This window comes from Alligator mississippiensis, chromosome 3 (assembly GCF_030867095.1).
Source record: "Alligator mississippiensis isolate rAllMis1 chromosome 3, rAllMis1, whole genome shotgun sequence".
In the NCBI taxonomy this organism is placed as follows: domain Eukaryota; kingdom Metazoa; phylum Chordata; order Crocodylia; family Alligatoridae; genus Alligator; species Alligator mississippiensis.
Genome location: NC_081826.1, coordinates 40645688 through 40667587, shown reverse-complemented (window position 1 = coordinate 40667587; position 21900 = coordinate 40645688). Strand labels below are relative to the sequence as shown.

At 45.7% G+C, this 21900-nt stretch overlaps 1 protein-coding gene across 2 annotated transcripts in view; it reads left to right on the top strand.

Moving 5' to 3' along the window:
- Positions 1–78: 78 nt before the first annotated feature.
- The window catches only part of POP1 (POP1 homolog, ribonuclease P/MRP subunit), a 40110-nt gene continuing 18288 nt past the window's right edge, over positions 79–21900 (top strand). The window contains exons 1-11 of one of the 2 annotated variants that reach the window (XM_014611606.3): positions 79–181; positions 480–639; positions 2238–2426; positions 6715–6890; positions 9704–9952; positions 10516–10603; positions 11263–11450; positions 12197–12447; positions 12578–12671; positions 13447–13558; positions 15391–15510. In XM_014611606.3, the coding sequence (XP_014467092.2) occupies positions 492–639; positions 2238–2426; positions 6715–6890; positions 9704–9952; positions 10516–10603; positions 11263–11450; positions 12197–12447; positions 12578–12671; positions 13447–13558; positions 15391–15510 (1615 nt within the window). In that variant the 5' untranslated portion in view covers positions 79–181; positions 480–491. The remainder of the gene's footprint in view (positions 182–479; positions 640–2237; positions 2427–6714; positions 6891–9703; positions 9953–10515; positions 10604–11262; positions 11451–12196; positions 12448–12577; positions 12672–13446; positions 13559–15390; positions 15511–21900) is intronic. The other variant, XM_019495798.2, reaches the window with a different exon arrangement.

Genomic DNA, 21900 nt, shown 5'->3' with positions numbered 1-21900 from the left:
TGTCTTGCGCATGCCCCCGCGGGGGCTTCTGGGAGTTGTAGTTTCCCTGGCAGAGAGCGGGCGGCGCGTGGGCTCTGCGCATGCGCATGCTCTGCGGCGTGGCTGTGGGAGAAGGTCTGTCTCGGCGGGAGCTGCTCGCGGTCCGGGCCGGCGAGCACGCGCCGCCGCCAGCGTCCTACAGGTGAGACCGACACACGTGCGGCCCGTGGGTCTCCCCCGGGGGAGCTTGGGGGGGATGCCCACGGGGTGTGGGCAAGGCTGGACAGGCATGGGTAGACACGGATAGAAAGGGGGCTTGAAAATGTTGAACATAATGGTTGTTATCGTTCTCTCTGGCGAAGTCGGGGGGAGAGGGGGGCGATACTAAAAGTTCGCCTTGGGCTGCCCGGAGTCTAGTTAGGGCACTGAGGGCAGGGCAGGGCAGGGCAGGGGCTGCCTAGCAGGAAGGCTTGACGGCTGCTTCTCCCCCTGCCTGCCAGCCAGCCCGCAGCATGTCCAACGCCAGGGAGAAGAAGCGCGCCAAGAAGATGAGGAACCAGCCGGCCAACGTGACCTTAGGCCCTCCCGCTGGCGAGCCTCGCCCCAGCCCGGCGCAGCACTGCAATGGGGGGAGCAGACCTCTGCAGCCTCAGCAGCAAGGTAAGGCTGGCAGCTCGCCCTCGTGGCAGGGCCGCTGCTGCCCACGGCTCATTGCCACGCTTCGTGTTGGATCTCACTGTGCCATGGTACTGGCGCTACACGCAGGCCACATCACCAAACTGATCGTAGCTTGCCAAGCCACGCCCCCCCATTCACCTTGCTCTCTTGCAGGTCTTGGCCTGTGTAGGATACAAGCACATGTCCTTGTGCAGCATCCTCCCAGCTGAGTTACAAAGCTGCGTCTCTCACTCAGCTCCTAGTGCTTGGAGGTCGAGATTGCAGGGGGCATTCTGTTTGAAATCTTTTCTGTTCTTAAAGCATTCAAAGTATTATGTTTGTATTACCTAACACTCATTTAAAATGCAGCCAGGCTTTTAACACATGGGATGTGTCTGATTGTTAGGGAATACGTAAGCATTCTGTCAGTGTTAGTGGTTGCTCGAAAAATTCCAGTCATTTATTTAGGCACACATATAAGCATCCTAGGAACATAACTTCAAGCACATGCAATTGATAATATTAGCTTGGATCCTCTTGGTGAAAAGCCTGTGACTGACTTAGTGCACTCAATTCATGCCCTGTTTAAGAATATCTAACAGAGACACTAGTACAACTCATGCTCAAGTTGAAAAAGTACACTCAGGCGTGTCCACAGCATATTAGAAGAAACCCTATTAATTTATATAAAACACCACTATGAGTTTAGGGAGAAAAATATTAACTTCACTGCTGTTTTACTAGGAAAATCAGTTAATCTGTCCAAATGCCTGAATATTGCATAGGGATCCTCTACCACGGCCCTTGCATAGGCCTGCATTAAGCAGTATGACTAAGCACAAAAGTCCAGGGTGGCACTTTGAGGCATTGGGATTAAAGCCTGGGCTGGGTCTTTGGTTTAAAATGTAAAGCAGCTCATTAATCAGCTTTCGGGGGGAAAAAAAAAAGCTTAGCACCCTATCCTTCCCTGTCACAGTTATGAATAATGCAGCTCTTTAGATATGATCTGTGCGCGCCTTTTTCAAATATACATATTAACTATGTATGCCGAGTATAGGAGAGAGGATTGCATTACATAAAATGCTAGGAAAATTACAATCTTCACTACAGATTTCCCTCGCTTTATGCAGGTTAGTTCCCTCTTATGCGATTACCCTTTTTATATCAAAAATTTGTTATATGCGAGGTAAATTCAGTCTTATGTAGTCAATGTGGTGGAAGCCTGCAGTCAGCTGCTTTGTGCGGTGCATTGTGGGAGTAACACCAAAATGTAGTCTTCTGTGCTGCTCGCTTGTCTGCGACGTGTTTCTATAGTTGCATTCCCATTATGGTAACATTCTCCACCACCCTGTGCTTGTGAGCACTGTCTGCTGTTGGTGAGTACCAAAATTGTCTTGTAAAATTGGTAGAAATGGGTCTGGGGGTCAGTACAGTTTGAGGTCTTGGAACACATCCCTATATGTTACATTATAAAGTGGGTTTCCTTTATGCAAATTCAACTTATGTGCCATTTTCCAGAAACACATGTACAGCATAAAGCAAGGGGAACCTGTACTTAAACTAATCTAACTTCATTTTTACCACTTCTTGAAATATGGTAGCTGATCTCTGTCCTGAGACTTCTGAGCAATATCAGCAGCAGAAGCTTCCACATCCATCTCCTGGGCCTTCTAACAAGAAAGAACAGTATTTTACAAAAGGGCAAAGTAAGGGGGAAAGAGGTAGAGGAAGAGGAGGATGGCAAGGAGGACGCCGAGGCATTTCTCAAGAAATGCCTAAATTCATAACAGGTGAGTAAAATCATTTTCTAGAAGTTTCCATGGACTGATAGCGAAAGTCTGCTTCGTATTCACCAGAATCCAAGGTGACTTTGAATTCAAGATGACCCCCCTGTAAGTAGATTCTATATATGGAAAATTATAAATTTGTTACAGTTTTCCTTGTATCAAATTTAATTATTGTAGAGTCACCTTAAATTTGTCCTGCCCCCTCCCCCCCTCCCTTCCCTGCTTACCCTAAATGGGTTGGGCTCAGAAATGGAGCTGAAACAGGAGCTGCAGCTCTTCTGCCATTGTACCTTCCCCATGCTGAGGGTAGGGTTGGGTAACTGGTAAGAAGTTCAGTCAATTGACCGGTCAAAAATTGGTCAAAATTGTAAAGCATTGGCAAAACAGAGAAATTAATACACAGAAAAGCACAAATTTTCCATTAAGAAATGTGTCAAAAACATTAAAAAATCATATTACTATCAAGAAAGCAGCAGAAAAGATATTCACTCCCAATGACATTGCTATACTGTTTGACCGGTCAAAAAATTTGCAGTCAGTTGACCAGGTTGCCTACTGAAGCTCAGGGTTACCAGCTGTCAGTAAAGTCTGTAAAAAAAACAAACAAAAAACCCCAAAAAAACCCTTTAGCTGTCAGTGAGAAGACTAAGCAGCTGAAACTTGATTGAAGCTCTGAGAGAGCGAGCAAAACAGTGCCACTGATGTCTGAGTGGAAGTCCAGCACCCTGCAGGGTGTGCTCTCTCGGCTGTGTGCTGCTGCTGTGTCCCAGACTGCCTTTAATGCATCCTGGGTCACAGATAGGCTTCTTTGGGGATCTGTGCTGGCATAGGGGGTGGAAGGCCAGCAAGAGTAAGGCTAGGGGTTGGTTTGGGGAGTAGCAGGGTGCAGTGAGGGGTATTAGAGTGTGGAGGTAAATAGGGGGGCCCTGGCAGGCTATGCGGGGCTAGCCTAATGTAAAACCAGCACTGCAGTCAAGCGGGGTTGCTAACCAAGACTTTTTTTCACTTTTTTTTACTGTGGTTGATGTTAAACCTCTAAATCAGAACCTGGGCCTCATAGCAGGGTAGGGCCTAGCAGAAGAGTTATAATTACGTTATGTAAAATGTGTCAGTAAACAAAGTTTGACTGTCAGTAGAAAGGTTGCAGACTGTTAGGAAGAAAAATTTTCTTAGGTTGGCAACCCTGCCCACACTTCCCAGGGGCTGTGCCACCCTATCTTCCTTGCGCCCCTGCCATCTTGCACCATGCTTCTTCCCTAGGTCAAGACTGGCACTGAAGCCCCAACAGTCACCTGCTCCAGACTGCTCAAATCTAAGACAAGGTTTCTTTTTCCCCCGTGTTCAATGGAGGAATAAAAACCTCATCTTGGGTTTCAGTAGATATGGAAATAGTAAAAGGAATATTAGGACTATATTTGATATATATCTTTGTCAGATTGTTTGTCTTCATTCAAAAACACTTCTGTATTGAAATTATCATTCTTTCAGTTTTCCAGATTTAAGCATCGTGCTTATTCGCAAATATATGCACAAGCTCTAGATCATATAGATCAGTGAAATAAATGCTGAGTGAGCTTATGCTTTTAATGCTGTCAGTGAAACTCATTACTGTGCTTGTTATGTGAATTAGATTCCATTTTTCCTTCAACAAAAGCCTTTTTATAGCGAAGCTAAAACCAAAATGAGACCAACTAGCTTACAAAATACTGCAATGCCATATATCATTTAGTAGACTTAAATGGGTGTAAAATGAGCACTAAAATTATCCAGGGATGTCTGTGGTCCATAATTTCTAAAAATATGTCATAGTACTATATTTACTGCCTGTTTGGAAATTTTTCCACCAGCAGTTATTTTTCTGACTGAACACACTCAGGAAATAAATTGCTTTTTAATTTGTTAAAAAGGTATTGAATTCAAATCTGACATGTGGAAAATATGTACCAGGGCTTTAAGAATTATGTGCTGTGAGTGTTTTGACATTTCCAGAAGGAACCGAGCAATATAGAGAACTCAGATTTCTTCAGTAATAGAGTTAAAGTAGCTAACTTTTTTTTTCTTCAGAGAGATTGCAAGTCTTTAGCTAGGAACAGACATTACACACAAACTAGTTTAAATGATCAGAAACTGGTTTAAACATGTAGCAGAACAGATGTTCAGCGCACATAAACAAGTTTCAAAATGGCTGAAACTGGTTTGAGATAAACCTGGTTGAAAGTAGTATCAGACTTAACTGATTTGGCTCAAACCAGTTTATGCAATGTCTGTCCCAGACCCCTTGCTGGTTTAAGATAAACCATCTTTCCCCAGCATCCCGGCATGCTCTCTGGGCTGGGAGGGGCTCTCTGCTCCTGCCCAGCCGGGCTGGCCCCGCTCCTCTGCTCCCCAGCCCAAGCTGGGACAGGCAGGGGTGGGGGTCTGGCCAGAGAGGGGTTTAATTCCCCGTCACCGTGTCACCGGCAGGGACCAAAGCCAGGTCTGCTGGTTGCTTCCCCCTCTTTCTGCAGCACCGAGCACCATGGCCCCTGAGGCAGAGGGGGCAGGGAGGAGAGTTAGTGTCCCTTGTACTCCCACTGGCAGCCGGGTCTGCCAGCTGTCACCGCAGCACTTACTCCCTGCCTGGAATAAGCTCCTAGCTGTCTGCTCGCTGGAGGGAAGAGGAATAACCCCCATCCCTGCCCCCCACCTCCCACCAGGGCTCCCTGTCTGGCCATGCCCCCGCAGTGCCGCCATGCTCCACAGCAGCTCTGCTGGCCCCACAGCACAGCCCCCCTGCTGGGAAGGGGCTCATGCTCGGGGAAGCTGTGACAGGCTGCTGCTCATCATCTCACTCGCTGCTCACCTCTTCAGCTGCTGGGCGGGGGCAGGACCTGGCCCCTGCCCCTCCTGAGCTAAGGCAAGCCCTGGAGGGGTTAACTTGCATCCCCTGGGCTCCCAGCCGGTGGCTGCTCCCTACCATTATTCCCCCCCGAGCTTCACCTGCGGCCGGGCCAGGCAGACCCCGCTGCGGTGTTAGTGGCTGAATAAGCCGGGGTGCTTGCCCCAAGCACAGAGAGGCCGCTTGCACCACAGCGAGGCCTTCCTGCCCAGCTGCAACTGCCGCTAGGCCTGTGCTCGGGGCCAGTGGCTGAAAAAGCCCCTTCCTGCTGGGAGGGAGCTGGCCTTGAGCAGACAGCAATGGCGGCCGGGTGAGGGCCAGGTCCCTTCCAGCAGGAAGGGGCTTATTCAGCCACTGGCCCCTGGCACCGCAGTGGGGTCTGCTCAGCCGCTGCCGCTCTGTACTGGGGCAAACCCCCTCCTGGCAGGAAGAGACTTATTCAGCCGAGCACAGGCCAAGTAGCGACTGCAGCTGGGTGGGCAGACCCCTCTGCACTGCAAGTAGCCTCTGTGCTTTGGGCAAACCCCCTGGCTTATTCAGCCACTGATACCGCAGCAGGGTCTGCCCAGCCTGGCCACAGACTGAAGTGGTGAGCAGCGAGTGAGTTGACAGGCATCATCCTATCACAGCTTCCCGGCACGTGAGCCCCTTCCTGGTGGGGGGGGAGGGGGAGGGCGCGCTTTGGGGCTGACAGAGCTGCTGTGGAGCATGGTGGCACTGCAGGGGCATGGCCAGGCAGGGCTCCTGGGGGTGGGGGGCGGGGGCAAGGGTGGGGGTTATTCCTCTGGCCTCCAGCAATGGAGCAGCCGGGAGCCTATCCCAGGCATGGAGCAAATGTTGCGGCAACAGCTGGCAGACCTGGCTGCTAGTGGTGGGTACAGGGGAAACTAACTCTCCTCCCTGCCCCGCTCTGCCTCAGGGGCTGTGGTGCCCAGTGCTGCAGCAGCAAGGGGGTGGGGGAGCATCAAGCAGATGCAGTTCTGGTCCCTGCCAGTGGCACAGGAAGAGGCGATCTCTGGCCAGTTCAGCCCAGGTTGGTCACGACCCCCCCAGCATAGCTTCCCCACAGCTGAGGGTGCACTTGGCCTGAGCAACTGGAAGCATGTGACTGCATTGCCTCAGTCCAGAGTGAATGTTTGTTCAGGTATAAACCGATTCAGCTTAGGCATTTTAAACTAATCTGCAACGGCTGAATCGATTCAGGCTCTGGCTTTTTGAATGTCTGTCCCTAGGCTTTAGGCTGACTAGTTGAGAGAGCAGTATTTTTGCATCATTCACTACACTTTTGTGCTTCTAAATTATTAATTCAGTAATTAAAACCGCACTGCAACAAAGTCAGTTTCCTTACTTAATTCTGCTTGCATGTATTTTTAACAATTCTTCACGCACAAAAAATGGTTCTCTTCATTCCAGCATCTACTTTTGCTCAAGCCCGTGCTGCTGAAATCAGTGCTATGTTGAAGGCAGTGGCACAGAAATCTTCCAATTCACTGGTGTTCCAGACTCTACCTAGACACATGCGAAGACGAGCTATGAGCCATAATATCAAACGCCTCCCCAGACGGCTCCGTGAGACTGCCAGAAAAGAGGTGCAAGTTCATGCTACCCAAATATGATACATTCAGATAATGTATTATGTACTTTCTTGCTCTTGTGTATGATTCTTCACTTTTTATTTCTATCACTATTGAGTTTAATTTCACTGAATATGTGTTGTGAATAAGTTAAGCCTGACTAGTTTAAAGCTGAGATGAACTGTTTTTCTCTATGGCCTTCATCACTTGGTTAAATGACTAACAATTTCTCTCTCAAAAGAGCTGAACTTGGTAAGATGACCAGTTCTGAAGAGATAATCCATTCATAACAGTGATCTTTTATGTACACTCTTCCATGGTATATTAGGTTCCAGGCTTCTTCTTTGACCTTTCTTTCTCTGTCATGTTTTTGAATCTTTTGCCTTTGTTTACTGCCTGTGGACTTTGAATCTTGAAATGTAAATCTAAAGCTATGCAGGACTATAGCTGGATGAAATCGAATTACTTCCCTGGTCTGTCATGTGACACTCCTGTTAATAACTTCCAAACTGAGATTTGCCTTTTTTTGCAGCATCATATTGTTTATTCATTGAGTCTAACTCCTTTTTAATCTTGGTCCTTTTCTAAAGCACTGCTGCCTACCAATTAGCAATTTATTTCACATCTTTTATTTGTGAATGAGACCTTCCTATCCTAAGAGTTATATTTTGCACTTCATCTTGTTAAATTCAGTAAAACTGCAGCTGTAGTCTGCAGTCGTCAGGATGAACTTGAATTGTCATCTGATCCTCCGAAGTGCTTGTAGTTCTTTTCTGGATGTCATCTGCACTTTTTATAAGTGTACTTTCTATTCCAGAGGTTACAAAGATACAGTCCAAGTCATCCAGCCCATGGTGTGGGGAGCAGTGGCAGCATTAATTGCCATGGCTCCTGGAGCCCTAGCAGTTAATGCTGCTCTTACTCATTCTGCCATCAAATTTCCAGACCTGTAAGGAGCACCACAGGCCATATTCGGTGCATGGAGCTGCCTCATCTGCCACACAGGGCTGCCTGTGGAGCTTGGAAATTTGGTGATGGGGAGGAGTGTTGACTAGGTAACGGAAAGGGGTTGGAGTGGCATTGGGGAGCGTGTGGAGCTAATTTGTGATACACCTGTTAAAGGTTAGCTCTGCTGGTTTAAAAGTTGTTCAATCCTTACAAATCCATTTAATTATCTACAGTTTTTTTAACATTGACTAATAAGTTTTCAAATCTATATTTAAAGTTACAGTAGCTGTTCCTCTTCCTTTCTGTCTTTAAAGATAGGTGCTGTGTTTGCCCTTTCCATGGGATTTTAGACATGTTTCTTGTTCTTGAAGATAATCACGAGATTCTAAAATCTAGTCCATTAGCCAGTCTCTGGTGTTTTTCATCATCTGTGCTCTTTTAGCCCCAGTCTACTTCAAAGTTAGCTTAAAGCCCTCCTCACTAGCTTAATGGATGTATAGTCTTGGACACTTCTTCCCTTTTTTTGCCACATGGAATTTGCCAGCAGTCCTTCACGGAACACCATCTTGTGGTCCAGAAAGCAAAAATATTCCTGTCGGTATTATTATGTCGCATTGCATTGACCTCCAGTGTAGATCTGTGCCCTTATATCAGTGGAGAAGAACCAGAACATCCAGAGACTCAAAAACAAAAGGAGGGTGACTTCTTTCACTTTCACTCCCAGAGCCTTGTAGTTGCTTTTAATCAGGGTCACACCTGCCAGTATTAGTGCCCACATGAATATAGTAGTGGTCAGAGGGCCTCGGCCAGCTTTTCGTGATTGAGTCCGAGTTTTGGCTTCAAGCAGACAGCCCACATCCCATCATAGCAGGTTCTGTTGTGAGATGCCTCCATCTCTCAGAGGAGTCTGATCACTGACACAATTTCTTTTTTAGGGGAGCAAGGTGATATGAGACTCCCACCCTTTGGAGTACCTGGCTTCTTTCTCCTGACTCTTGAAAGTCCTTTTCTTTTTTTGGTTCTGAGGCTACATAGGGGTTCTTGATGCATTGCAGACGTGAATGGGTGTAAGGCACTGTTTTCTACACAGAAAGGAGCACCTGGTTCTTCTTCCAAGTTTTGTTGCAGTCCTCTTGAGTTGAGTAACTTCTTTCAATTTGGGCATTTGTAGAGGCATCCTACTGAAGTAATCTTCCTTCTGTGGCTTCATTTACCTGTTTCCTGAAGGCCTCCAGCAGCAGGCACCTGTCATACTACTGCCTGCTGTCTTCCTTCAGCAGGAACTTGCAAGTTCCCAACAAGTGAAGACCAGAACCTGGCTGGAGAAATGGCCTTGGCTTGTCTCAGTGTATTTTAATCCTTATGAAAATTTAGAAGCACTTACCTTGTACATATTTTTTCCAATAAATTTGCTGCTTGTGAAAGGGACATTTGCCTAGTGCTTCCTGCAGCCAGAATTGTAGAGAATTCCTTGATCTGGTCTGTTGATATACTGATGCAATATCTCAGTTCCTTCTGGACTTGGATGTCTTCAGTCAGTGTGTGGAGTAATTTGCCTGTTGCTGAAGATTATGCTTAGTCTCGAAAAACACATCCTCCCCACCCTGTTAAAATTGTAAATTTGGATATTTAACCAAAACTTCCCTTAGTGATGGACAAATTCTAGTATTATGTTTGTGTGAGAAATAGGGAAATATTCGTCTCCCCAAAATTAAAACATTGCGTGATTTTTTTATAAATAATTATGTACTGCATGTTTAGCATTTAAATATGTTAGCATGCTATAATATATCCTCTGATCTAGAACAAGCCTTTTTTTTCTACATTAACTTGCCCTTTCAAGCTTGTCACTAAAAATATTGACTGTTCTGGAAATGCAGGCCGAGAAAGCTGTACATCAGAAAAAAGAGCATTCAAAGAGTAAATGCCGCAAAGCTCGAAGACGCCACATAAATCTGGTGCTGGAATTTAATCGCAGGCAAAAGAAGAATATCTGGTTGGAAACGCATATTTGGCATGCCAAAAGATTTCACATGGTGAAGAAATGGGGATACTGTTTAGGAGATAAGCCCACTGTTAAGAGCTATCGGGCTTGCTATCGAGCCATGGCAAAACACTGCCTTCTGCAGGTACCACATTTGTATCTATTTTGTTTGTTACCTTGCCCAGGTGATGATTTAACTCACCATTAAATTATAATAGAAGCCTTGTTGTCTCTTTGGAGCACTGTTGTAGGAAAACTTGGATTGTGTACTAGTTGTTAATGCTGGATGTTATGAAATGTTCTTAGGGTAGAAAATGCTTGGAAAGAAAGAATTGAATCGATAAACCTTTGCAGGAAAAACCTACACTTGAGAGATTTTGTTTTGAAATAGTGGTTCCTCTATTACATCATAAACATTAGGAGACTAAAGAAAGCCTAGGCCAGCATTTTGAACAGGATGTTGTCATTGGTAGACACTTGTCACCTAACCTTTTTGCTCTGTTGGTTTGATACCAGACAGTTTGGGAATTACCAGAGGCAGGCTAACATTTAAAAGAAAAACAATAGCAATGAAAACAATGACCAGTGTTTCTTTGAATACAGTTGATAAGCTACTGCTCTTTATGAAAGCCTTAACAATTATGTAGCATATTCCTACCAGGATTCACTTTTAAAAGTTCTCACTTCGGTGTTTTGTCATTATTTCAGGACTTATCATACTACTGTTGCCTAGAGTTAAAGGGAAAAGAGGAAGAGCTTTTAAAGGTGCTTGCTCGTATGTGTAGCAAAGATGCAGGTAAAAACTGACTTAAAAAAATTATTTTTTTTAAAATACAGTAGAGGCAAAGAGTCTGAACTGAATTGCTGTTACTAAACTAATAAGTAGTCTTTGATTTCAAGCAAGAACTTGGAAAAACTCTTCTCTACATTTGGCTGAAGGAAAGCGGATGAGTGTCAGGGCTAGCACCCTCTGAATAAGTCTATATTTGGGATCTTTGCATTGGATAGGGGAGTTTTAATGTGCTTCATTCCAGTACCAGGCCTTCCCAGTTTCAGCTGTTTGTTAATAGCCTTGTTCATTGCATGGCCCATTTTGGCTACTGGTCCTGGTGGCCCATCTGTAGTAGGGGTGCACTGGTAGAGATCTTTGGGGCCGATACCAATAGCCAATTTTTTACTGATCTGATTTCTGATACGCAGCTCTTCAACTTAGGGGTTGGGGTGGGGGGGGCAGATCAAGGCCCATGCAGTGAGGGAGGAAATGGGGCTGGGGCAGGCGCTGACCAGCCAGGGTGGGGAGAGGCATGGGACAGAGCCGCAAGTGGCTTATCCAGGGGGCGTGTGCCCCTGGATCTGTGCAGCACGGTGCAGGCTGCAGCTGTGGGAGGCACAGCTCATCGGGATGTTTGAAATAAGACGATATTGCCAGCTTTTTAATGCTTTTTTGTACTTTAGGACCAACTTTTGCAGCTGTGCCTTGCCTGTCTGGAAGGCATCAGGGTTCCCTGGTTCTCTACCGGGCAGATCGGTATCCTGAGGACCTGCTTGGCCCCATTACGTTCATTTGGAAACCTAAAGTTGGGTGTGGTCTTGGTTCTGAAAATAGGCAGTTGTGGATCTGGATGCATCCAACTCTTAAACAGGTATCTTTCCTGATACTCTTTCTCAGGTTGAACTTCAGGCTGTTTTTTCTCTCTGAAATATTCTCTGGAAGATATCTGAAATACAATAGTCTTCTGACAGACCTGGGAAAACTGAAAGCAGGACATTGGCATAGGAAGAAAAATGAAACCATTACCATTTTCACCTTGTTGTTCACTTAACAAAAATATAATGCTGTTTTTTACACACAAGCTGCACATTTGTTTTTGGTGAAAACCTTTAGAACACTTTCTGTATTTCTTCAGTTTTGTTGTAATATCTTGTAAATGCAGTTTTTGCTTTGTTGTATGGTGACACCTGATGTTTTTTCTTTTCTCTTATATGGAAATCAGGAACTTCTTGATCAGTTTTTGTGGCCTTATGCTCGATTTAAAGGACTATTTGTTTGTTAACAACCTTTACAATATTTACAATTTATTTTTGTCAGTCCAATCCTGTTCTGAAAATTTTCTACGAAAATTGCATACAGAGTCCCCTTCATATGCAGTGGCTGTGGATTTAGAACCTGATCCAAAGTCCGTCATACTATGTAGGCAACATTAATTTCAAGTTTGTATACATTCAGGAATTAATGGTGAGTGACTAACTTTGTGGAATTGGGGCCAGGCCCTCAAAACAGATGGGAAGATAACACAGGACCAAAATTTTAAAATGATACTTAGGCTTTTGTCTAACAAATAGATTACTAATTTCTTTAATCCTGATTCAGTATTACATTTTTCTTCAGGACATATTGACTGAGCTAAAAGCAGTTTTTAAGTGTTCAGAGCCTGTAGCAACATGTATCCCTGAAACAGTCACAGCATTGCCTCATGAGGAAGAACCAACAGATGAAACTAAAAGCATTGGCAAGAAAAGAAAGAGGGAAGACAAAGAAGGAGAAAAGGCTGTGCCAGTGAAAAAGATCATTGGTGATGGAACCAGAGATCCACTTAAGTCATACTGCTGGACATCACAAAATACTGGTATTGTAATAAGGTATGTTTGTACTGTACCAGCAACTTAGATTCATGTTTAGTATTTTGCTCAGAAGTACACAAGTTGCATGAATAAACACTTTAATGTTCCAATTTATCTAACTCTTTCTTTATTTCTTTTTTTTTCTCAGTGATTTGACCATGGAGATTCTCAGATATCGCCTGGTTGGCCCATTCTCTCACTGTGTTCTTACAGAGGCACTGAGTGCTGCCTTGGTCCAAACTGTAAGGCATTTTACATGTTTTATGGAAATTAAGCTGTACCACTAAAATAGTCATATCCTAATTTTTAAGGCCAGCTTTTAGATCATCTAGCATGTGTATAAAAAGTGCCATAGAACTTTACCCAGGCAGTCTTGTAGTGAACCAGATAACTTGTTTGCCTAAATCATAGCATTTTGAAAAGCATTCAATCTTGATTTGGGGGATATTGGAGTTAAAAAAAATTCTTAATCATGGTAAAGCAAGCTCTCAAGTTTTTCAGTGCAATGGTCTTCTGAAACCCTTGTAAGAAGCACCAACTGATTCCACTTAAGTATATTGTTAAAGTGAATGTGGACAAAAAATTTTGAAAAAAGTTATTACCATCTGAACCAAATATCCAACTCTGCAGACTCTTGCCTTCCTGCGTTATTTTGGCATATGCTACACAGTATAGACCTATCATTGTTTGCACATCTTTTGACATTTATAGTAAATAAGAACAGGTGTTATTTAAAATGGGATTTCTGGTAAGGACCTACCTGCTCAAAGATGAGAACAGCTGTTTGTTCCTTTGTTTAGTTTTGGAATAAAGTTTAGGAGTACTGGAAAATGCAGTACTATGGGACTGAATTCCATTATCTCTTGGACATTAGTAATGATGGTGTTTCTATTTTTTTAGCTTACCACAAAGAAAGTTTGCTTTGAAGCAATCATTTTGTATTAATACATATAAATATAGATGCAGATGAGTCACTTTAATTTCTTTTTGGTTTAATTACATGAAATCATTTTTTAGGAGATGGCAGATGCAGAAACAGAACTTAATAGCTGGTGGGTAGAAAACTGCAGGAAATCTGAGGGTCTTTCTCTTCATCTACATCAAAAGGACATCTTTGAGTTATTACAAGGTATGTAGTAGAAAAGTGAGGGGGGAGACATTAACACAGAACTCTTCAAACTTGTAGCTTAAAAAGTGTCTTGGGGTACCAATAACAGAGTTCCATAGGGAAATCTCTTCTGCCTTTGAGTCAGTCACTGAGGAATGAGTAGCAGTTCTTTCTACAGACAAAAAAAAGTTGCAAAAGGATGGATATATTAGTTACTTCGGTCTATACTCTTAAAGGAATGAAATGTTAAAAATCTATCATCACTTCAGTTTGTAAAAGGTTTGTGGTAGCTTATTTAGTTTGCTAACAAAATAAAAGTTAGCTACTGCAGGAATGTAGCTAGGTCTGCACAGAGTTACACTGATACTGAAATATATTTTAACTTCCAAATTACAAAAATAATACAAACTGAGGTGTTGAGGGAGTAGATGGAAGAAGTATTTAAATTGGATGGCATTTTCAAATTGTACCATAATTTATAATGAAAACAATGCCTTTTGCTCTGTAAGTAGATGCTTGGAATAAATTAAACAAAAACTTTTTAATGAAGTCACTTAGATTTAAGATTGTTCCACTGCCTTTCCCATCAACATGGGCATCCAAAATTAACGCAATAAGAGTGAAAATAGACACTCGGGGTGCTGACAGACATGCAGCCCCCTGCTCTAACTCATGGCGCTTCACAGAGAGAGAGTCACTGAGGGGAATCGAGCTTCACTTTGGAGTTGCTGCTGTGGAGAGAGACTGCTTGCCTGCAGCCTCTCTTCCCTAGCTCTGCCCCCCACCCCCTGCTCTGCTGTTGTCTATAGGATGGGAGAAGGGAGGAGAGGGAGCTCCAGGTTGGGGTTTGCCAGCCTGACCTGGAGCGGGGAGGGAGCTGGCAGGGGGACCACAAAGCAGGAGGGGCTGTGATCCACCTGCCCCCACTCCAACTCAGGCTGGGCAAACCCCAGCCCAGAGCTTCTTCTCTTCCCTTCTCCCCCCTTCCATTCTGCAGACAGCACTGGGGGTGGGGCTGGGCTGCATCAGTCCAGCTCTGACCATGTATAGAGACTAACAAGTTAATGAAGGTCCTCTGCCTTGAAGCACCTTCGTCTGAAACCTCATTAGATGGGGGTTAATTTGTTGCGTGATCAGCCACTTCAAAGTGCTGTGCAGCCATGCACTTCTGTCAGGGCATGGCTGTAGAGCCCTTTCAGGGGGCCAATCACACAACAAATATCACTTCTGTCAGTGTGCTCAGAGACGGATAGAGTTGGACACTCAGTTTCAGCCTCTATTACTTCTTCCCTCCCCTCCCCTCCCCATTCCTGTTTTTAGCTACATTTTTATTCTGAATAAGTCAGATTTGCTTTATATAATTTCTATACAAAACAAAGCCATCAGTAGTGCAACACTGATGCATATGAAGATCTGGCCCTAAAAAAGTTATCTCTGAGATGTGATGGGTGGGTGAAATTTGGCATTTGCTTAGTAAGAGGAAGTAAACTAGAGATTGGGCAGAATTTCAAAAAGGAGTGTTTGTATATATTTTTCACTGTGCAAATTAAGTGTTTTTTACTTAAAGAAAAAGAATTGAACATTCTGTAAAGAGTTGCTAAGCCAGAGTTGGAGGACAAATGCAGTTGTGAATGTTCAGAAGTGAAGTTGTTCTTTCAGTAAATGCAAGTGTCATTGTAATTGTAATCATAACATACGCTGTTGTCTCTCCAGTATTGGGCATTTCTCTCATTGGTAATGACTCTTCAGAATATAATTAAGTTGTATGATGCTTTGCAGACCTACAGAAGTGTCTAGGTCCCTTGTTTGTCTCAATCCAGGTTTATAATGATGTCCTTGTGTGTATTTTAAAGGGATAAGCTCACCAGCTGAACTTCCAGCAGGTACAATATTGGGCCTGACTGTGGGGGACCCTCGAGTGAATTTGCCAAAAAAGAGGTTAAAAGCCATGCCGAATCCAGAAAAATATCAAGGTAAAGTGCTTCCTTCATGCTGTGGCTCTACCAGAACAGGACAGGGCAAGAGACTTAAATTATCCTCTGTTCCTTGATTTTCACACTGTAGCTTTTTATACATAATGTACTACCATTCCTTTTGGACAGTCACATTTGAAACCTTTCCTTTATTCTTTCAGCCACAGAGAAGAACAGAACTACGTAGCTCTAAGGATAGCATAGGTGAGGAAGGGACTTGCACCAAAGCTGGTCTTGTGCTCAATGGAAGCCTCTGTCTAATCATACAGATGATCCAGGTTCGAATCCTGGCAAGGCCAACCAGGTGTTAAAAGCTGTAGCGCTGGCATTTGCTGTTCTGCTTTGATCATAGTGACCCTGTTGAATCTCTACTAGTACAAATAAAATAATTCCATTTTAAAATAGCGGTATGCTGGAAGTTCTAACTCAACTGCAGAGAGTTCCTCTATGGCTAGTAATAAGTAACAGGGGCAGAGAAAGGCTACACATGTTTGAAAGACTTCTATACAGCTTCAAAAACTTTCAGTTTCTGAGTGTAAAATAGCTTTTACTTACAACTGACATGCTGTAGCACAGTTCAGACTGTTGAAAAGTGTGTGAAGGCGAACACAAGATTAAGGACATTGTAGTAGAGTTGGATAAAAAATAATGAAACACTGCCATGCCCTTTGTTTCCCTGTTGGACAGATAGCAATAAGCTATTTAATAGCACAGGAGAAAGGAGAAGGAAGAGCCCAGAGACTTGGAAATCTTTTCTTTGTTTGACAGGTTTTTCTGTAAAATAAGGTTCTCTTTCTGCTACTTAGACCAGGTTAATGTTCCAGTTGCCTGCATCCAGATTTTCTCCTTTAGGATCCCTATACAACTTCTTCCCTTCATAAGCCTACTCTCTTAAGTTCCCAGTGGCCATGGCCACACAAGACACTGACTGTGCAGTCATTTAGTACTTGTATAAGAGTTACTGTGCAGTAGTGTTGCCAAGTGGCTTCTTTATGACATTGCCTGTGCAGTGACCTAAGAGTACTGCTCAATAGTGTCACATTGCGCTTGCTGCCATATGACTCTACTGCACAGTAGTCACGGGCTACTGCGCAGTTAGCATATCATGTAGACCTGACTAGTCAGCTCGTTCATATCCCTTTTTGTTTGTTTTTTTAAACTTTATATCTGGGATAGTTTCCCTCTTGCACAGTAGTCCTTCCACTCCTCATCCTTCAAATCCCTCTTTGAAATAATGCTGTATCCCTGATCCTTACTTTGTAAATAAGTGAAACAATATAAACTAATCCAGCATGGATTATTTAGCAAATGCTTGTTTGGGGATGGAAAGGGGTTTGGTTGTTCTGAGCAACAACCTGCTACCACCAGTCCTATTCTAGGAGTGAGCTCTTCGACCATTTAGCGAAGCCTACTGGAGGATACTTTTAAGATACCAGGAGTAAGTAGTCCAGCTGCTGACGAGAAGTTCAGCAGCTACAAGATGGGGGAAAACTAGCACTAGTGTGCTTTCCTGCTCAGGAGGAAAGGTCATGGTCCAGCAGTGGGCTTTTAGAAGTAATTCCTGCCTTCACAGATTGCCAGATAGGCAAAAGAAAAGTACTCGCACTGTTTTCTTCTCGGGTCAGGAACTAGAAACAGCTCTCCTTAATACTGACTGTTGTAAAGATAAAGTTGGTCACTGTCCCTCAGCAAGTTAAGGATGCTAAACTCACTACTCTTGAACTTTCTCCTACCATTTTTGTGTACCTCTGTTCTGTCTTAGGTCAGACTGTATTTGGTAAGCTCTTGTACTTCAGGATGAGAGGGTTTGACTTGGATAGAGGATAAGGGAATCCATATGGTGCAGTAGCCTTGGGGCATAGAGGAAGTGGGCAGATACCTTCTCTCTTCTGGTAGAGATTTAAAAGGTTATTCTGGACAGGTGCAGAGAGGGTGACAATGGACCTGTCAGTACCAGTTACGAAGGAATGGAAAGGGTTAAAGGCCAAGCGGGGAAAAGCTTTTGCTTTTCCTAGGTCCCATCCTGAATGACTCGTAATGTCCATAGATGGGCAGGCTCTTTGTTGCCTGTCACACATCTGTTTGTGTGGGGATAATGTGAGATTCCCATTCCTCTCTCCTACATTGGTAACTAGGACTGGAGTACTTGTCACAGACTTCTCCTTCCCACCTCAATTTTTTTAGATGTTGACTTGGAGAAAGGGCTGTTGATCCTATCCTATTCCCCTAAAATAACAGTAGGGGGCATTATTGCTTTTTCCAGCCTGAAACCTCTATAGCAGCTCATGGTGCTGCTTGCTCCCTGGCCTTTCCCTGCTTTGATGGGCCTCCTTGGAACGTGGAAGACTGGAACATAGAATTCTCATACTAACTTGCTCACAGAAAGCAACCCCACAGGGGATTACATTTGATCCGCACCTCGCATAATCTTACAACTGTATGGTAGAGGTTAAGTTTTAAAGTTTTATAGTTGGTAGGATCGGAAGGGACCTAAGCATATCATCTAGTCTGACCCCCTGCCATGGGCAGGAAAGGATTCTGGGGTCAAATGACCCCAGCTAAGTGGCTGTCTAGCCTCCTTTTGAAGACCCCCAGGGTAGAGGCAAGCACCACTTCCCTTGGAAGTTGGTTCCAGCTCCTAGCCGCCCAGACTGTGAAATAGTGCCTCCTTTTATCTAGCCTGAATCTACTCTCGGTCAACTTATGACCATTGTTCCTTGTTACTCCTGGTAGTGCTCGGGGGAACAGGGACTCTCTCATTGCCAGCTGGTCCCTCTTGGCAAGTTTATAGGCGGCCACCAGATCCCCTCTCAGCTTTCTTTTGTGGAGGCTGAACAGGTTCATGTCCCATAGCCTCTCTTCGTAGGGCCTACCCTGCTGTCCCCTAATCATGCAAGTGGCCCTCTGGACCCTCTCGATGCTATCCACATCCCTCCTGAAGTGCGGTGCCCAGAACTAGACACAGTATTCCAACTGCGGCCTGACCAATGTTGCATAGAGGGGGAGGATCACCTTGGACCTGCTTGTGATGCATCTATGGATGCATGACAAAGTATGGTTAGCCTTCCTGACCGCGTCTCCACATTGGTGGCCCATGTTCATCTTGGAATCAATCGTGATGCCAAGATCCTTTTCTGCCTCTGTGTTGATGAGAAGGGAGTTCCCCAGCCTGTAGGTATGCTGTTGGTTCTTCCTCCCTAGGTGCAGTACCTTGCACTTGTCCATATTGAAACCCATCCTATTCTCATCTGCCCACATCTGTAACCTGTTGAGATCTAGTTGTAGCCTGTCCCTCTCCTCTAGCCTGCCCACTTCTCCCCACATCTTAGTGTCATCTGTGAACTTGAACAAGGTGCTTTTCACCCCCTTGTCCAAATTGCCAATGAAGATATTGAACAGTGCGCGCCCGAGGACTGAGCCTTGGGGACCCCCACTGCCCACATCTCTCCAGGTCAAAAATGACCTGTCCACCACCACTCTCTGGGTGCAGCCCTCCAGCCAATTTGTGACCCATCTGACTGGGTAGGCGTCAACACCACAGACACCTAATTTTTTAATGATGGGGTGAGAGACAGTGTCTAAGATCTTCCTAAAGTCCAGGAAGACTATGTCCACCGCGACACCTGCATCCAAGGCTTTTGTGACCTGGTCATAGAAGGCCACCAGGTTGGTCTGACAGGACCTGCCTCTAATGAACCCCTGTTGATTTCCCCTAAGCATAAACTCCCCTGCTGGCCCCTTGCAGCTGTGCTCCTGCATAATTTTCTCAAAGAGCTTTCCCAGGACCAAGGTAAGACTAATGGGCCTATAGTTTCCTGGGTCCTCTTTCCTCCCTTTTTTGAAAATGGGAACCACATTGGCCCTTTTCCAGTCGTCAGGCACCTCACCAGAGCACCACGAGTGCTTGTAAAGCTGTGCCAGGGGTCCTGCAATGGCCTCTGCCAGTTCCCTAAGCACTCTGGGGTGGAGATCATCAGGACCTGCTGATTTGAACACATCTAGTCCCTACAGAAGTTGCCTGACTAGGTTCTCACTGACCCTGGGCCTGGCTACGCCTCCCCTGGGTCTGTCCGGTATCCCAGTGGGGCGGATGTCCCTGTCCCCTGCTCAGAAAAATGGAAGCAAAGAAACTGTTAAAGAGATTAGCTTTGTCACCTGGTGCTACCACCAGATTACTAAGCATGTCCTTCAGAGGCCCCACATTATTTGGCACCTTCTTTTTACCCCCTATGTATTTAAAAAAGGACTTCTTGTTATCTTTTATCCAGGTCGCTAGTCCCAGTTCCATCTCTGCCTTAGCCTTCCTAACAGCCCTGCTACAATCTTGAGCCAAGGAGATATAATCCTCCTTGGTGATGGCCCCTCCTTTCCATTAGGTGTACACTTCCTTTTTGGCTTCGAGGCTTTCGTGGATGCTTTTGGTGAGCCATGGGGGCTTTTGAGCACTCTTGCCCCCTTTGATCCGCGTGGGGATCGTCACACTTTGGGCTTGGAGGATTGTCTCCTTAAGGAAAGACCACTCTTCTTGGACTCCCAACTCCCTTCCCCTCCCCTCCGGGATCTCAGTATCTCCCTGACTAGACTCCTTACCTCATTGAAATCCTCCCTTCTGAAGTCCAGGGCTGCTACCTTGCTTGCAGACCTTTGACACCCTGCACTGGATGATGAATTCCGGTAGGCGATGATCGCTATCCCCCAGGTGGTCGAGCACCCGCAGTCCCCTCACCAGGTTTTGCCTGTGGCCAGGATCTGGTCCAACAAGGCATTTCCCCTGGTGGGACTGTGCACCTCCTGGGTTAGATGGAGGTCCTGTATCTTGGCTAGGAACCTACGTGAGTGGTCAGACCTGGCTGACTGCTCTTCCCAGCAGATGTCCAGGTAGTTTAGGTCACCCATGATGACCACATCCCTTGACTTAACTGCCATCGCGAGCTAACCTGAGAATTCCCAGTCCAGCTCTTCTCTCTGGTTAGGTGGCCTATAGTAGACCCCCACCGTTAGGTCCCTTTCCCGCTGACCCCCTTGTATTCTGACCCAGAGCACCTCCGTCTGCCCTACCTCAGACTCAGTGGTGTTCGCAGAGGATGTGTATTGCTCTTTGACATAGAGCGCCACACCCCCACCTTTCCTCCCTGTTCTATCCTGTCTATACAGCCTATAGCCCTTGATGTTTACCTCCCAGTCGTGCGTTGGATCCCACCAAGGTTCAGTGAGCCCCACTATGTCTGGGTTTGTGTTAGCTAGCAGGAGAGCAAGTTCCTCCTGCTTGTTCCCCATACTGCGAGCATTAGTGTAGAGGCATTTAAGGCCTCCTGAGGGAATATGCACCTCCCCCACAATCCCCAGACTGTCCAGGCCCCTGTCTCTTACCTGGGTATTTCTTGTGCTCGTCGCCTGTCTTGGCTGGGCTGTTCTTGTGGGTGTCTCTTGGTTTGGTGTTCTGTGGATCCCTTGGTCCTCTTCCTCCCCCTCCCCCAACGTACCTAATTTAAAGCCCGCTGGAGGAGATCAGCCAACTTGGAAGAGAACAAACATTTACCTTTGGGGGAGAGGAGAAGCCCATCCCACCCGAGCATGTCTCTCATTCTGACATGAGGGTTGTGGTCCAGAAAGCTGAAGCCCGACATGAGACACCATTCCCGAAGCCTCAAGCTGACGTCCCAGATGGAGGTCTCATGGCGTCTTCCACTTCTGCTCACTGGAAGGATTGATGAGAAGACCACCTGTGCCCCTATCTCCTTCAGCTTGTCCCCCAGCGCTTGATAGTCCTTCATCAGGTGGTCTGAACTGCTCCTGGTCACATCATTAGTGCCCACATGGATTAGGACCATGGGGTGGTAATCAGTGGGCTGGATGAGGGCCGGGATCATCTCCATCATGTTCTGAATCCACGTTCCAGGGAGAGACAGATCAAAGTGCCACAGATCAAACTTCTTTTTGAAATCTTCAAATATAACTTTCATTTCTATGATAATCATGGGGGAGGGGGAGGAAATGGAGTGGAGGGAGAAAGTGTAAATTTAGAATCATAGAAAATTAGGGTTAGAAGGTACCTCAGGAAATCATCTAGTCCAGCCCTCTGCTCAAAGCAGGACCATCCCCTACTCAGTCATCCCAGCAGAGCCATCCCTGGGGAGGGGGGCGAATCAGGACGACCGCCCCGGACTCCACGCCTTGGGGGGCCCTGCAGAGCCAGGTGGAGCAGCAGCAGCGTGGAGCTGAGCAGAGTGGGGGCTTCGCGCCCAGCTGCTCGCTACCCGCTTCCTTCCCCGCTGCCACTGTCAATGTCGGCGGCAGCTTCTTTGGGTCTAGGGCCCGTGGGATTAGAGCGGGAGCAGGGCCCCACACGGGCTGATTTGCCCTGGTCCCCGCACCCCACTTGAGTCAGCT